Source organism: Artemia franciscana, chromosome 16, assembly GCF_032884065.1.
Source record: "Artemia franciscana chromosome 16, ASM3288406v1, whole genome shotgun sequence".
NCBI lineage: Eukaryota > Metazoa > Arthropoda > Branchiopoda > Anostraca > Artemiidae > Artemia > Artemia franciscana.
Window position 1 is genome coordinate 21,627,976 of NC_088878.1, and position 18,493 is coordinate 21,646,468.

At 35.7% G+C, this 18,493-nt stretch overlaps 1 protein-coding gene across 3 annotated transcripts in view; it reads right to left on the reverse strand.

The window, feature by feature from the left end:
- The window catches only part of LOC136037215 (HSPB1-associated protein 1 homolog), a 51,283-nt gene extending 34,440 nt beyond the window's left edge, over positions 1-16,843 (reverse strand). For 2 of the 3 annotated variants that reach the window (XM_065719814.1, XM_065719812.1), the window contains exons 1-3: positions 16,143-16,840; positions 10,328-10,519; positions 690-826 (exon numbers count right to left, since the gene is read on the reverse strand). In XM_065719814.1, coding sequence (XP_065575886.1) covers positions 690-826; positions 10,328-10,519; positions 16,143-16,244 — 431 coding nt within the window. In that variant the 5' untranslated portion in view covers positions 16,245-16,840. Of the gene's footprint in view, positions 1-689; positions 827-10,327; positions 10,520-16,142 lie in introns of all 3 variants that reach the window. The other variant, XM_065719813.1, reaches the window with a different exon arrangement.
- Positions 16,844-18,493: the final 1,650 nt, after the last annotated feature.

Consider the following 18,493-nt stretch of genomic DNA (forward strand, 5'->3'; position numbering starts at 1 on the left):
CTCACAATATGAATCACAAATTTGAACGAGAAAAAATAACTAGGGCAAAGGCTAGGTTATGTGGACCAACGATTATTTCTAAAAGGTTCGATAACTAACAAGAAGTCCTCAGTGAAAACTTAAACAGAACCTCCTAATTACCACTAGAATTATCAAACAAATAGACACAGCTCACAACGTTAAGCTTACTGTAGCGGAGATGGAATTCCACAAAATAGCCACGGATATATTCCATATAATGGAATCGTCAGCACTACATAGATTATACTTAATTTCCAAAGAGAATTCAAATTAAGCGTGTGCCTAATCCTGATTACCCAGTTTAGTCCTTAATATAATATCAATGATCTTATTTATAGGAGCCACTGTCAGGTTTGAATTTCAAACCTATAGATTAAACAAGTATAATATTCGATCACTCTTGGTGATCAAATTTATAGGATCTTATTTATTTACAATGATCTTATTTATAGGAGCCACTGTCAGGTTTGAATTTCAAACCTATAGATTAAACAAGTAAAATATTTGATCACTCTTGGTGATCAAATTTATAAGATCTTATTTATTTACAATGATCTTATTTATAGGAGCCACTGTCAGGTTTGAATTTCAAACCTATAGATTAAACAAGTAAAATATTTGATAACTCTTGGTAAACAAAAACAAAACAAAAAACGGATTGTCTTTACCTGCCATGAATTTGGTGAACAACATTATAGCCATATGAATCAGAATGCAGCGGCGTGTGCGCACCTTTAGTGCCCAACCAAAGCGTAGACTCATTTGCTCCTCTCCCATGCAACCCAACAAAATCCCAGCTTAAATACTAGATTATAAATAAGAATTTAATTGACTGAATACTGAAAACAAGGAAGAATTAATTTAAGAGACCCTGCTTCAACTTTAGTTTTCTTCTTCTTCTTTTTAGATGGGGGGGGAAGGAAAGGCTGTATTTGATGATTATTTTAACTTGTCTTTACAACCAAGTACAAACACTTACAATATAAATTTATTAAATTTTCGTTTAGAAAAGAAACACGTACATAGCCCTAATTTTGGAACAAACTACAAAGAAACCGGAAGAGCTATAGAATATTACTCAAAATCGTTTATAGTTTTGTTTAGGCCTAGATGTTCTGCCAAAAGGAAATTTATCCATTAAAAAGTTCTAAAATATCAAGATCATTACTCTGTCAAGTCTGAACCAGCTATTAGCACAACATAAACGTTTCTCCTAAATCAATCACCTCTGCTGAAATAATTCCTCAGGCTCTCCCTCTCCTCTCCTCCCCCTCAGGCTCCCCTCTCTCCTCAGGCTGCCCTCAAGCTTCAAAAAATGTTGACGGGTGCCATCAAACTATTACGATATCAACAAAAAGCGCATTTTCCCATAAAAAACTTAAAATAAGCAAAATAACTGACGAATTAAAACCAAGGTAACAGAGTATATATCTTTTCAAGACCACGTCCGTGATACGATAAACAGCATAAAGTGCATATGTCCAGGCCTTTGAAGGGGGAGGGGGGTAGAGGTCTTCACATAGCTTAGAATAAAACAAAAATTACATCACAAAGATGCACTGCTCCTGAGAAAACAACCTAAGATATATACAATATAATTTTTAGAATACTTTGGAAGGGGTCAGAATTATGCCGAATATTTCACCACAGTGTCTTTTTATAAAATTTCAAGTTTTAGTTTGGGGAAAGGCTAGAAAGTGACACTGATCTTTCTCTTGTTGTACGATTTCAGAAATTTTTGTAAAAACAGAGCAAAACAATTCGCTTATTACCTTCCACTTTGCATTAAAGCATTAAAATAAATTAAAATATACAATTATCACAAAATCCAGAGAAATAGAGTTTAATCATTCCGTAAATAGCTTTAGAGTTAACCTTTAAATAAAGTAAAACTCTTAAAAAAATTCACTAATTCTAACAGGCTAGAGCCAAAAGAACTTCGATTTAAGGTAAGAAGAACTTTTTCAAGTTACAATGATATTTTGCATTTGCTAGATCTGACTAATAGTTATTCTGATGTTGTTGGTTTTTGCGAGACTTATTCGAGTTCTGAGCCTTCTATATAATTTCCAGGTTACCAGTTAATTGTGAAAAACCGCAAGCTGATGGCCCGAAGAGGTCTTGCATTCCTGGTGATAAATGGGAAACTTTGCCGTCAAAGGGGTGATGTTGATGTTTGGATAGAAGGTAAGGTTGAACCGTTTACTCTTGAACTGGCTATCGATTCAACAAAATTTAGTGTAAGTTAGCTTTCTAAACCACCAAGTGCTCGTTTGGAGGATTTCACGAAGGATTTGAGATATTAACGAGAGCCACGGTCAGTTGGTCAGTTGGATTTTATTTGTATGGGAGATTTTAATTTGGATTTATATGATTTATATGCTAGGCCTATTAATTGTGATTTTTTAAATTTGATGGTTTCAAATTATTTATTTCCCCTTGTTGGGGTTCCAACACGTATAAATAGTCATTCAGAAACTATAATAGATAACATTTTTGTTAGTTTGAAGTACCTGAAATCTGCTGCTGATGTTCTAGTGTTCCCATGTTTGGATCATCTCCCAGTTGTATCTTCTGTGCCACTAGTAAATGCCAGGGAGAAAAAGGTAGAAAAAAAGATAATGCGTCAATTAAAGAAGCAGAATATTGAAAACCGTGCTGTGGAACGTAGTAAGGTGTCATGGAAACCAATTTTGATGAGACAGACGATGTTTCCCATGCATTTGATATTTTTATGAATATTCTCCAGCCTATATATGATAAAACATGTCCACTAAAAGTGTTGAGGAATAAAACGGAATCACCAAGAAAGCCTTGGGTTACACCGAAACTTATTGATATGATTAAGAAGAGGAATCTACTGTATCAGTTTTTAGATTGCCAAAATGCTGATGTTTTTGAAGAGTTCCAAAAAGGAAGAAATCAAGTGAATACTTTACGAAGATCTTGTGTTAATAGCTATTATGAATCGAAACTTGAAGCAACAAAAGAGGCACAAAGCAACATGGAAGGTATTGAGAGAAGTGTTAGGTAATGACAAACGGAAAAATCCGCCAACTTCAATAATTGAGGATAGAAAAGTCTACCAAGGCACACAGAGCATTGTGAATCACTCCGGTGCCTACTTCTTGACGATTGGTGAAGTGGTTCAAAAAGAAGATCAGCTGAGTCAAGGAACAAGTGAGGAAGCTTTCATTGGTTACAGAGGCCTGGGACTAATAATGGAGACTGACGAAATGAATATACAAGAGTTTAAAGAAATTTTAACTAGTATTAAGTCTAACTCTTCAGGTAGTGACGTCTTTAAGCTTATTATGGTTTACTTCCTACCATGCCTTGTTTACTTCATTAATTCATCGGTGAAATCGGAGAATTTCCGCAAAAAGAGGCGCGAGTGATTCCTCTACACAAAAATGGCTCAAAGACTGACTTGACTAACTGGAGACCGATTTCTCTTCTCTCAGTTTTCTCGAAGTTGTACGAAAAAGTAATGCATAAAATACTTTCCACATATGTAACGAAACATAGTTTTTTAAGTGATAGTCACTTCGGGTTCAGGAAAGACGACTCTACCCTTCATGCTATGCAGCATTTTCTTTATTTTCTGAATGCATCAATCGAAAACGGAGAAATGATTTTATCGGTTTCTATAGATTTTAAAAAAGCGTTTGACACAGTTGATTTTGAAAATTTAATTGATAGGCTAAGGTTACTTGGAGTCACGGGTAGTATTTTAAAGCAGTTTGAATCTTATTTGAATGGGAGGTCGATACGTGTATGTTTTGATGATGTCATATCTAATAAATTGTTTATAAATTGTGGTGTTCCGCAAGGTTCTGTTTTGGATCCTTTGTTATATGTAGTATATGTAGATACTATGCGGTTTATGTTTCAGGTGCTGTTAATACTTCTTTCGCTGATGACACAGTATTGTCAGCTGCAGCAAGAAATGCTCATGATCCTGTGAAGAAAATTAATCAAACTTTAAGTTTTTATTTTTACAAGGATTAACGGTTTATCAGTGGATGCAGATAAAAGGCCGGAGTTTTACATACCCACTCAAATTCCCTCGCACAGATTTTCGTTCCCCCCTCCGTGTCTACCCAGCCCACTTTCCCTGCCTCAGTCTCGTTTACAGCACCAGACAGCACTCCCACTGAACAACAACAACTCACAGCAGCCTTTTCGGTCATGTGCCCTGTTCGGAACCCCTTCGCTACATTTACCCTGGATGAATACATTGATAGGAGCCTAAAGTCCGTTTTGAAAAAAAAAACCTGTCACTGCTACTGTTAAGGTAAACTGTAAGATAAAGCTGAAAGAGTATTATTCAGAAGATTTTAGTTTCCCAACTTTTCTTTACAGTAATGCAGAAAGTTTGAGCACGGACAAAACGTGTGAGTTAAAGAGTTTGATTAATATAGTTAACGCTTCAGTCGTATTTGTTACTGAAGTGTACCGACAAAATCCTGAATTACTAAAAATTGTAGATTATAATAGTTTTGTTAAGCTTCACCCAGATGACCATCCTCTAGGGAAAAAGGGAGGCGGGGTTAAGATTTACTCGCATAATAAAATTAAAGCAAGATTAACTGAAGTCCCGTGTTTAAATAAGTATGATGAGTTGATTCGGGTTTTTCTGCACCCTAAACGGCTTCCACTGGAATTGCTGTTTGTTCATACTATTATTCACCGAGCCAAAATGCGAATGACCGAAAGTTATTTCTAGAAGAAATCCAATTAAGTGCTGATTATGTAACTAGTAAATGCCCTAATTGCGGAATATTTATGCTAGGTGATGCCAATGAACTCAAACTTGAGCAAATTAACAGAGCACTTGGTCTTAAACAACTGGTCAAAAAGCCAACGACTAAAAAGGATACTATGTTAGACCTTATTTCTCCTAATTTATGTGAGTTCTACGGGGAACCAGTACCTGGCGCAGCGTTGGGCGGGAGTTACCACTTTACTTTAGAGCTTAATCCTCTCACCAAAATTCGGATTGAGTACAAAACTACAACGATGACGAGCAGACCAATTAGTGACGAAGGCCTTTTTAAATTTGGTAATTGGATTAGTCAAGTGAGCTGGGATGAGATTTACAAGGCAGAAGGTACACATTCAAAAGCAAGTTTGCAGCAAGAAAAGCTGCAGTCCACATATAAGTCTTGTTTTCCCGAAAAAACTTCAAAACATCATTCTGCGGATCGTGCTTACATCACCAAGAATATAAAGACACTCATTCTAGAAAAAAGGCGGCTTTTCCGCAAAGGCAAACGTGAACGTTTGCCATGAAAGCAAATAAAGTAAAAAACAAAATTCGGAAAATGACAAGAAATGCAGCCCATAAATATACCGAAAGAAAAGTGAATTATTTGTTTAAGTCAAATCAAAGCCAGTGGCACAGAGAAATCAAAAATATAGTTGGAAAAAAAGAAAAAGGAGTGGATTTTAAGTTAGATGAAAAAGAATTTGAAACTGCAAATAAGCTGAATGCCTCCATCTGGTTAATATTGTCCAGTCAATCCCTCCTTTACCAAAAGATGAAATACCTAGTCCTCCACTTGATTTTTGTGATTTCCCTATTATATCGCCAAATGAAATAACAAAAAAATCCAAGTGTTTTAAAAAGAACTAGTGTAACACCGGTTGACATCCCTGTAGTTTTAATTAAAGCGTTCGCTGATGTTTCCCTTTGGCCCATATTTTTAATCTAATAACAAAATCTGGAGATTACTCATGCATTTGGAAAAACAGATCTGTAACACCAATCCCCAAAAAAGATGCACCAAATGATTTTCTGGAATTAGACCAATTACAATTACCCCTATGTTTAGCAAAGTTTATGAGTTTTTTGGCTGGTTAGTTAAAGAAGCAGGTAATTGAGCTTATTGATCCTAGACAGTTTCATGCCCAAAACATCCACCGCCCATTATCTGGTAAGTATGTTGGATACAATTCTCAAACATCTGGATGAGCCTGAACGCTGGATTAATCTGATAGCAATTGACTTAAAGAAAGCTTTTGACCTAATTTGTCATAGTGCACTGATAAAGAAGCTCCTCTCTAAGTTTAATATCCACCCTTTTTTAGCGCGAATTATAGCTAATTTCCTTGCAAATAGAACACAGCGTACCAAGTACAAATCAACTTTTTCTGATAAAATGCCTATATTTTGTGGAGTGCCTCAGGGCACAATACGGGGTCCAATTCTTTTTCTAATCATGATAAACGATCTGGCAATAAGCATACCAGATCGCTGGAAATATGTTGATGATTTATCTATTGCAGAACTGTGCTATGAAAACATTCAAAGCAGTGCAGCTACCATCATGGCTGATATATCGGATGATGCTGCTGCTGACCGGATGGCTGTTAATGTCCAGAAGTCATTGTGGTGACTTTCTCTTTTCTTAAAAGCAACCCAGAATTTTACCCTCCTCTTCCTCCTTCCAACCATGTAACTGAACTTAAACTACTTGGGGTGTATCTTACTGTTGATTTAATGAGGTAGAAAAAAACGAAAATGATGCTCCGGAGAACTAATGCAGATATTAGCTCCCTGAAGCTGCTGTCTCGACAGGGAATTCCTTCAGATCACCTTTTACGAGTTTATACCTCTTTTATACGGTCTTGCCTTGAATACTGTTCCCCCGTTTGGCATTACGGCCTAATGCAGGAGCAGTCGGACGCAATTGAGAGAGTTCAATTTCGGGCATTGTTGTTAATTTCAAAAGCACCCAAAGTCCCATACTGTGCCCTCCTTGAACAGTTTAGCCTAGATTCCCTTGCTAGCCGTCGACAAAAACCGTCACTTGCTTATGGTACAGGGTGTTGAACAGCACATCCCACTGATCCATAGTGCCCCCTGATTTCAAACCACATCGAGAAAGACCAGCAAGAGCAGTGGCAGAAGCTGTACCTCGTATACAGCCAATCAATGTGTCTCGAAACAGATATTTGAAAAGCTTTGTTCCTTCTTTTGTAAAGTTTCTTAATGTTACTGCTAGTAAGCAAGAATAGCTATAGCTTTAGTTCGTTAGTTATATAGTTACGCTATATTTTACCGATTTTAAGTGGAAGATGGGATTTATTTTAAATTATCTCATAAGTGCTGACTATGGATAATACACGTATTTGTAGTTTTCACGACTAAATACAATATTTGGCTTGTCTGCTGCGTTAGTTTTATTATGTTTTGACTAGTCAGTTATGCGTACTGATTTTAAGTGGATGATTAGAATTATTTTGAATTATTTCATAAGTGTTTACATAAATTGTATATATATTTATGTTTTGACGAATAAACGAATATTCGGCTTGTGCGCTGCCCGTTTTGAAAATAAATTGAATTGAATTGAATGCTCTAAAAACCCATTTTATTATGTTTAGTCAGAAAGGAAGTCCAGTTGATTTAAGTGGAAAAATATTTCTTTGTAATAGGCCATTGAAACAAGTAGCTGTGATGAGACACCTTGGTTTCCACCTTGATCAAAATCTGAGTTGGAAAGCACATAGTGATCAGGTGGCAGCTAACTAGAGGGCTTGGTCTGATTCGGCGTCTGAAAAATCAGCTACCTCGTTCTGTCCTTTTAACCCTTTATCATTGTATTGTCATGCCTTATATTTCTTATAGTTGTGTGATATGGACTAGTGGATTTTATACAAATTTTAAACCTGTTCAAGCTTTACAAAATAAATTTATCAGACTATTAGGAAACTATGTCCGGGGTGAAAATGATATAAGTAATTGTTATAGGAAACTCATGATTCTTAAGGTTAGCCAACTTCACGATTATCAACTCGCTAGTTTTGTATTTTAGAGTATTTATAGTTTGTCCCCTGAAATTTTCCATCAAATGTTTACAAGGAATCCTTCGTACACAGGTATGAGACTAGAAATATGGACGACTTGGAATTATGAGACTAGAAATATGGACGACTTACCAACAAGTATATGGTTATCAGAAAATGCTAGCTAGTTTAAGAGTAGACTGAAGAACCACCTTCTAGGAAGAGATTAAGTAAATAATTTAAATGAGATGGCTTATTGTCTCGTTTTTAAGGAGGATGTTTTTTCTCTCTCTTCTTCTTCTTTATTTTTCTTTTTCCCCCTTTTTGTCTCAATTCATTTTATTTTTTTTGTTAATGAAGTCGGTATTATTGTCCATTAAATGTTTATCAGCCACTAGTAACAAGTCTTTGACATTGTAAAGTGACTGACGTGGTTCTTTTGTATATTGATGCTATAGATATTAAAAGTGTCTCTCTGTCTCTCTCTCTCTAGAAAAAACAGTAGTAATGACAGGAATAGTTTTTTGGGTGCAGATAACAAGGACAGGAATTCAAAATCTTGAAAGCTAAAAGAGGTCAAACTTTTTTTTAGTTGTTAGCATGAGATAAGCCGAGTCCACCCATGATGGTCCTCTCCCCCCCAGACAATATCTATAGAAAGACATTATATTCTACGGTGTTAAAGATCCCTTTAATTTGGACAATCCAAGTTCCAATAAAGACTGTCTGGACTCCCTTATTGGTGACAGTGATTTAAGCATTGCTGCTTTCAAGCTCAGTAAAGATGAGGGGCAGGTTATTTTGAATGATAAAGGTGCCACCAATACTCTCGCTGATACTGCAATGAAGACACGCCTTGCCGCTAACGAAAAGCTAAAAACCATGCATTTTTTGGCATACTACGCTGTGCTGGAACAGCTAGTGAAGATATTCGTAGCCTCAATGGCAGGTTTATCGAAGTTGTTTAAATCCGCACGACCAGATCTTTTCGTATAAAATTTGAAACCCGAGTACAACCCCAATGGGTAATTGATTTTCCCCTTGTTATTGGCTATGAGCATCTGCCTGCTTGTGAATACAAGTCCCCCCGTTCAGTGCTGGAAATGCCAGGCTTATGGTCACACACCCCATAAATATGACAAACCGTCAAAAGCCTCAAACTGCTGTGGACCACTAAAGAGCACAAGTAATAAACCAAGTTAGTTCTGGGAAAAATGTGTTCTATGTGGAATAAGTGATCATCCTTGCTATCTCAGTAAGCATCATAAAGCCACAAAGATGAAAAATGAGCCGCTCATTAATAATGGCTACTTGGAACATAGATGGCTCCGTGCTGAGAAACCGGTGTATCTTAAGCCGTTTGCGACGTATTAAGCCTAAAAGAAAATTGTCTCTCTGACAGTGGTCTTGACCTACTCATTCAAGGTGAATGGATAAAAGTTTTTTTTAACAAAGGATAAAATTAGTGGTCAAGGAAGCCCCTCTGGGTTGTTGTAATCATTGGACACACCAAACTGTTACCTATGCTCCTATCCATATTAGAACTTTTTTCTTAGTGGAAATATAAGACGTAACTGTTTACTCAGTTTACCTTCCTACACTCTACTATGACATAAGATAGGTGCGGAGATTAATCATTGCACGCAGCAAACGCGCAAGGTCTCTTGCAGTGTCACAACAGATGGGTTCTATCTATGTTTTTGATGTGAACAGTAAACTGTTTCATATTTACACTCCCAGGTCATAAATTTTTCTGAACGCTTTCGTTGATATTGAAGCCATCTTGAACGATAAGGATTCTATGCATATGTTACCGTGAAATATCGGACATTGGTGAATGTCCTAAATCCTTTTTCTTCACCTTGGATTTAGTCAGCGTTGCCAGTCAGTTTTTCAGTTTTATGCAAGTTTTGATGGTGACAGGTTAGGTTGGCTTTTTGACCCATTTCTGAGATTTATAGCCTTATTCAACCCAACCCACTCTAACCTAACTTTAGTTTTTACCAACAGTACTTGCATAAGACTGAAAAATCTGATTTTCAAAGCTAATTGAATCCAAACAGAAAAAAAAAGAATTTTGAACATTCACCAGTGAATGTTGACTTTAACCAGATTTCGGACATTTGTCATTCGTAGTAACACATACAAATAATGTGGCTAAACATCAAATCTTAACTTCATAATAAACTAAAATCGATTGCAACTTTCTCCTGCTCTCGTGCTGACAGTTCAATCAGAGTTTCTGACCACTTCCATGTCCCAAATGATCTAGAAATCTTGCCAGTATATTGAGGTACATTACAATTATCCCTGTGTTTCAGATTAACTACAGAGCCTGAAGTACCCAACACAAAATATGGGAATGACTTCCTAATGTTTAATTTTGGGTTATATAATAACTGTACAATATCTTGCTTTATCTTTGAACATAATCTTCCTCTCCTCCAAACCGTTTGAACCATTAAGTAGCAAAAACCTGACAGCACCCATAAGGTAATTTAGACCTGTATACCTTTTCAAAGTCTCTGGATGGCAATTGTAGTTGAGAAACATGCTTATAATCCAAGTAGGCAAAATGTTTCTCAGGATCCAGACGTTTCAGTTCACAATCATCGGGTAAATTATCGTTTTCTCCCTTTATCCATGAAAAAACATCCCTAACTCTGGCTTCAATATACTGGCAATGACTCTCAAATAATGGATCCTACAAAGAAAACAATATATATATATATATATATATATATATATATATATATATATATATATATATATATATATATATATATATATATATATATATATATATATATATATATATATATATATAAATAAAAAAAACCAATTTTTTTAACTGAAAGTAAGGAGCGACATTAAAACTTAAAACGAACAAAAATTACTCCGTATATGAAATGGGTTGTCCCCTCCGCAATTCCTCGCTCTTTACGCTAAAGCTTTTAATTGTTTTAAAAAGTAGAATTGTGGCAAAGAGTCAAACTTTAGCGTGAAGAGCGAGGAATTGCGGAGGGGACAACCCATTTCATATACGGAGAAATTTCTGTTCGTTTTAAGTTTTAATGTCGCTCCTTACTTTCAGCTAAAAAAGTTAGTTTTTTTTATTTAATTTCTGAACGTTTTTGAATTAATGCATGTTTGGTTTTGGCTCTCCGCATATAAATTATTAAAATGAAATTTGTATATTAATTCTTTTTTTTGGCTAAATGGCTTTCTCTTAGTTTTGATCAGACGATTTTGAGAAATAAGGGGTGGAGAAGGAGGCCTAGTTGCCCTCCAATTTTTCGGTTACTTAAAAAGGCAACTAGAACTTTTAATTTTTAACGAACGTTTTTATTAGTAAAAAATATACGTAACTTAAGAATTAACTTACGTAACAAACTTTCATAACCTTATATTTTTATTATGTATACGAGGGGGTTTGTACCCTCGTTAATACCTCGCTCTTTACACTAAATCGTAAGTTTTGTCCCAATTCTTTAATAATGACCCCTGAATCAGAAAGGCCGTAAAATAAATAGTTGAAATTACTAAAAATACTTTAGCATAAAGAGCAAGGTATTTATCTCCTCCTAAATACCTCGTTCTTTATGCTAAAGTATTTTTAGAACCTCTCATATGCGTTATAATCTCTGTTCGTTTTAAGTTTCAATGCTACTTCTTCCTTTCATTTGAAAAACCGTTTTCATGTTTATTTTTCATTGTTTTCTTATAGTAATGCAAGAGAATCCTGCGCCCTTTTCATTGAATTTTTCTTCCCCCGTAACAGATTCCTCCAAGGAAAGATCCTCCAACATAGCCCCCTCTCCGCAGCCCCACCCCCAAACAAAATAAAATCCCCCTGAAAACGTCTGTATACTTCCCAATAACCATTATTAAATGTAAACTCTGGTCAAAGTTTGTAACTTGCAGCCCCTCCCCCAGTGATTGTGGGGGAGTAAGTCATCCCCAAAGACATAGTTATTATGGTTTTTGACTATGCTGAACAAAATGGAGATCTCAAAATTTTGATCCGTTGACTTTGGGAAAAAAATGAGCGTGGGAGGGGGCCTAGATGCCCTCCAATTTTTTGGTCACTTAAAAAGGGCACAAGAACTTTCCATTTCCGTTAGAATGAACCCTCTTGTGACATTCTAGGACCACTTGGTCGATACGATGACCCCTGGGGAAAAGAAAAAAAAAAAAAAAAAAAAACAAATAAACACGCACCCATGATTTGTCTTCTGGCAAAAAATACAAAATTCCACGTTTTTGTAGATAGGAGCTTGAAACTTCTACAGTAGGGTTCTCTGATACGCTGAAACTGATGGTGTCATTTTCGTTAAGATCCTAAGACTTTTAGGGGGTGTTTCCCCCTAATTTCCTAAATAAGGCAAATTTTCTCAGGCTCGTAACTTTTGATGGGTAAGACTAAACTTGATGAAACTTATATATTTAAAATCAGCATTAAAATGCGATTCTTTTGATGTAGCTATTGATATCAAAATTCAATTTTTTAGAGTTTTGGTTACTATTGAGCCGGGTCGCTCCTTACTACAGTTCGTTACCACGAACTGTTTGATATATATATATATATATATATATATATATATATATATATATATATATATATATATATATATATATATATACTAGCTGTTGGGGTGGCGGTTCGCGCCACCCCAACACCTAGTTGGTGGGGGCGCTTAGCGCCCCCCCAAGCCCCCCCGCGCGCGTAAGTCGTTACGCGCCATTGTAGTTGTGTCCCTGTGTCCCACCTGTGAATATAGATATATATACATATATATATATATATATATATATATATATATATATATATATATATATATATATATATATATATATATATATATATATATATATATATATATATATATATATATATATATATATATATATATATATATATATATATATATATATATATATATATATATATATATATATATATATATATATATATATATATATATATATATATATATATATATATATATATATATGTGAATATATATATACTACGTAAAACTTGCGAATAGACAACATTCTTCGCTGTCCCATTGTCTGTGCATATAAATAGATTGTCAGCTTTACCGACTCTTGAACATGCAACATATAATTGTCCATGGGAAAACAATCCGTATTCAGATCTATACCTCATGATTCTAATGATTGCCCTTGAGCTTTGTTGATGGTGATTGCTAATCGACCATTCCCTGTGTCGCCGTCGTCATTTATATATCCCCCTGTGCCCCCCGGCGTCCCCGTTGTAGTTGTGTCCCGGTCGTCATTTATATTCCCTGTGTCCCGGTCGTCATTTGTGTCCCGGTGTCCCAGTCTGTAATTTCTCTTTGAGTGTCCCGGTCATCATTTATATTCCGTGTGTCCCGGTTGTCATTTGTGTCCCGGTGTCCCGGTCTGTATATACATTCGTTTTTGAATTGGTCTTTTTTTTTAGTTTTTTACTTTTTTTTAGTTTTTCTTTAGTTATACCTCATGATTCTAATGATTGCCCTTGAGCTTCGTTGATGGTGATTGTTAATCGAACATTCCCTGTGTCCCCGTCGTCATTTATATATCCCCCTGTGCTCCCCGGCGTCCACGTTGTAGTTGTGTCCCTGTGTCCCGGTCGTCATTTACATTCCCTGTGTCCCGGTCGTCATTTGTGTCCCGGTGTCCCGGTCTGTATATACATTCGTTTTTGAATTGATATATGATGGAATAAATTTTTGTGTTTTTCCCCTTTTTTCTTTTTAGTTTTTTTTTTGGTTTTTACTTTTTTAGTTTTTTTTTATTTTTATTTTTAGTTTTTTTAGTTTTTTTAGTTTTTTTCTTTTTTCTTTTTAGTTTTTTTGTAGTTTTTACCTTTTTATTTTTTTTATTTTTTTTTTATTTTTTTTTTAGTTTTGTTTTTTTCCTTTTTTTCTTTTTTAGTTTTTTTAGTTTTTAGCTTTTTTAGTTTTTTTATTAGTTTTTAGTTTTTTTCTTTTTAGTTTTTTTTGGTAGTTTTTACCTTTTTTTAGTTTTTTTTACTTATGTCCTGGTCGTCATTTATATTCCCTGTGTCCCGGTCGTCATTTGTGTCCCGGTGCTTTGTTGATGGTGATTGCTAATCGAACGTTCCTTGTGTCCCGGTCGCTTTCTCTTTGAGTGTCCCGGTCGTCATTTATATTTCCTATGTCCCGGTGGTCATTTGTGTCCCGGTCTGTAATTTCGTCAGTCGACAAACATGACGTCGGTCGACACATAAACATGACGTCACTCGACACACACACACACAGACAACTTATTTTTATATATATAGATGGGGTGTATATATATATATATATATATATATATATATATATATATATATATATATATATATATATATATATATATATATATATATATATATATATATATTCATATGTGTAGCTCGTTGATATAAAATTGGTTCACTCAAACTGAGAAAATAAAACTCCGGTCCATTTATTGCAAATATTTGGAGTTTTTACTTAGATACCCGCTACATGAAAAAACACATTCATTCTAAGATTCCCAAATATGGTAATTGTAACCCAGAGCCCGTTGCCACCAGTATTTCGGCCATAGGACTACTCCTGATTACCGGTATTTGGCCCAAGACTTCACACAGGTTCGTGGTCACTATACCTAAATCACTGGAGGGGGCCATTGAAAACGCCCCCGTGCTATCTAGGGAAAACAACCTAGATAAATTGCACCTTCAATGGTTAATTCTATAACCACTCAGGTTTCTCTCTAATGTTCACGCCATTACAAATCCTCAATGATCGAGGCTGGAGTGGGGGAAGAATCATGATCCAATAATATTGACTGCTGCTCTTATTCTACCAAATTGACCCAGGCCCTTGAATCAAACTTTCCCAGGACTATATGGTCCCTTCTGAAAGATACCTCAAATAGTATAAGACTATTTTCCTACACCATAACACCTTGTTTTCTCTATCTCTCAAACAAGAGAGAGAGAGAGACTCCTACACCCCAATCGAAGGGAAATTCTCCTTTCTTCTTACCCAGGGTTTTCGCCTGACTTTTCTAAAAACCGTTGTAGTCCACTCATTTTTATCTTTTCATCATCTCTGGTTTTCACAGATGGAACAAATACCATCTTCTTTCCCACAGACTCTTTCATCCTCCCGTCACAGACTCTTTCATCCTTACTGTCCACCATCGCAGACTGAATCTGCAAATTACATTTCTTTTTGAATTTCTTTTTTTACTCCTACTTTTTTAATTTCTCTTTCACACGAAATAAATCGTCATCAAATTCTAATTGTATTCTAATTGTCCTTTTTCCTAGTGTCCTTTTTATACTGAATCTCTCTACTATAGTCTTCTTTTACATCTCTTTTCTGTCTCTTAGTTTTCTTTACTTTTGCTGAGGGAGTAAACTAGTCACTAAACTAGTCACTAGTCACTAAATAACTAGTCATTAAATGAGAACTGAATTCTTAAATTGTAATTTGATTTTGCACCTTTCTTCTCTCTTTTAGTTCTCATCCTTTTTACAGAAGAAATAAATAAACCGTCATGAAATGGGAATTAAACTCTCCCATTGGATTTTTTCCAATTGAACCAGAATTTCCCAAACTCCTCGCAGGAACAAGCGTACTATAAATTTGTTTTCAATCTTCACTAGCACACTAAGTGCCTCATCTTTGGTGTAAATACCTTAAAGTTAAAAATAAAGTTTGAAATTCCAGTTTAAAATCTGTAATTTCAGGAACATTTCTTACTTGGAATCGAAATTTTCTATACAAGTTGGCCTGACCATTCTGTTTCCTCTGCTCTTCTATGGAATGGCAGTCTCTCCCCCACCATTACAGAAGTCACCTGTGTATCCTCCTTTAGACTGGTTTGCCTCGCCATTTTCGTCTCTTCAACTCTCCTACGGAATGTCGTACCGTCCCCACTGATAACAAAAACGCACATGTGTAAGCTGTTCTTCTTAAGGTACGATACGATTCGTTTATTATTATAGTGATCCGACGGCCTATAAGTCTGTTATGACGAAACATCCCTTTTGTATTTCCCCAAAGAGCTTTTATTAGTCTTTCAAATGTTTTCATAAAATCCTGGTAATATTCTTCATACAAGGGGAATAAGACTAAAATTTTGATAAAAGAGAGCCCTTCCCCAACTTTCTACAGCCATCGAATCTATATGATAAACCATGGGAAGAGGGAATTAATAGCGATATAATAGATGAGACAAACTATGCTCTTTTGTATTACATTGGCTATTAAATCTAGATCTACATGTTCAAATTGCCAAAGGAATTGGTATCTTACCTTGCTATTGTATGGTTTGGCCCCAGTTCGAAATCGATGTTTTACATCTCCATAAATGGCAGAGCAGGTTTCTTCAAGATTTTGATTACTTAACTCCAACATATTGGCAAACAACTCTTAAAAAAAAATCCAAAATTTCATAGAACAATTCGTGAAGTAAAATGACACTTTTGGTACCATGACTCAATTGGAAATTTTGGGGGTGGTCGGGTCACCAGAACACCCTAAATAGAAGTTTAATGACTCATTTAAAAGCTATTGATCATATATACGTGCTTCTTACCCATTCTACCATCTGTAAGAGCCATATGGCACTAAAAACGACACTTTTGGTGTCATTTCTCAAGTGGAAAAGCTTCGGAGCATAAAACAAATACCACTGCAATATTTACTGTCAAAAACCATATGCTGGGAGTTGACAATCATCCCTCCCTTATACTCTCCCTCTCAGCCTCCTTAGTAAGTTTCATAAATCATCTGCTCACCAGCAGGCTACTGCAATATTAGCAGGGCTAGCAGGCTACCACACAGTCACAGATAGATGTTTAATGGCTCATTTAGAAGCTATTGCTCATACCTACGTGCTTATTATAAATTCTACCATCTGCATGTTCCATATAGCAACACACATGGAACTGTTGGTGCCATTTGTGCCTTTTTGTTACTTTTGTAGGAGTCGGGCATTTTTTGGGGGGTGTGATGGGTAGCCTCCCTCCCTCCCCTCCCCCTTACTTCTCTGTGAGAAGTTAAATATCTTTGCAGCATTGTGGCAGAAAAATTACAATAATGATTACACAAGTTTCAGTAAACCATAGTAACTATACATTTAAACAAACCTTTTTGCTTCCTTGAGTTTTCTAAATCTGTATGAGAATCATATAAAACAAGAACTTTTTTCCGCAGCTTCCATAAAAGATCAATTTATAACCCCTCAGACATGATACTTATCAGATCGTTAAAGTTGCAAAGAGCCACTAGAAAAGAAATTTTGTCTGGAAACAAAACCCCAGAAATCGAAATTGAATTTTATGCAACAACGTTGCCTTGTTGGAAAGTTACAGAATGCTGTCAAAAAGAACACAGGAGGTCCCAAAAAAGGTAAAGACATTAACGCTCCTTATGCTCTATATGGGCAAGTAATTTTGTAACATGTTTCAAAAGAGTACAAAAACTTCAGAATAGAGCTGTAAAATTATTATCGGAATTTTATGATTCTGATGAGGTTCCTGCTCATGAGCATTTTAAAAAGAATAAGTTAATGGATGTATCCCAAATTCGAGATTACCAAGTTGCGCTTTTCTCGCATAAATATTTGAATCGCCTGCTCACCCCTGCTTTAGAAAATCTTTTTACTTTAATAGAGACCGTCATGATCATAATACAAGAAAAGCTGATAACATAACTCATGAGTTTAGGAGTACTACTCGGGCATCTTTTGTGATTCGCCATTATGGTCCCCATGTTTGGAATATTTTGCCCGAGGGTGTGAAAAATGTGCCTAGTCTTCCGGCTTTCAAGTCACGGGTAAATAAGTTTCTTTTTATCTCTTGAGTAATTTTGATGTAAGGCCCGTTCCAGGTTGTCATTCTATTCAAGGCATTTCCCTGATTTATTTGCTGTTAATTTTTTTCTGTTAATTTTTTTTCTGTCTTCTTCTTGTCTTTTTCCTCTTTCTCTTTTTTTCCTTTCTTCCTTCATCAGTTGAGCTTCTTTTGTATTGAGTAGCGTGATATGAACGTGGTTTTAATTACCTGAGGGCGATAACCTCGCTTGCCCTTACAAGGTTATTACCTTTCTTGGCAGGCGAATGGCGAATAGTGTTTGTTTTCTTTTCTTAATAAATGTATATCTCATATCTCATAAGAAGAATCTGGGTGAACAATCTAATGTAATGAACTGAGGGCATTTGCAAATGATGGCTTTGCATTGTTTACCATAAAATTAGCAAACCTGAGCATAAACTTCTGACTGAAATGACAAGGAGATTAGGCAACAAATGGAACTGCTATGTCTGTAAAGGTGATGTCCATAGTGACACTACTGCAGCTAAAATACAAGCTATAGTTAGGTCACTAGGACCACTTGAGCCTGCAATAACTGCTGTACAGGATCTAGATGTAAAAATCAAGAATACAGTTGAATAGTCACTTAGTGAATTCAAAGAAGAGTTCAAGAAAGACGTTGATTCCAAGTTCAGGAATGTGGAATCTCATATTACTTCGTTTTAGCAATTTTCTGGGGTTGCAGACAATCCTGACCTATTACAAAAGTTAATCAAATCTCAAGCGGAATCTCTTAAAGATAAATCAGCAATTCGAGAGCCAAGTAAAAAAAAAAAATATTGCAGAAGA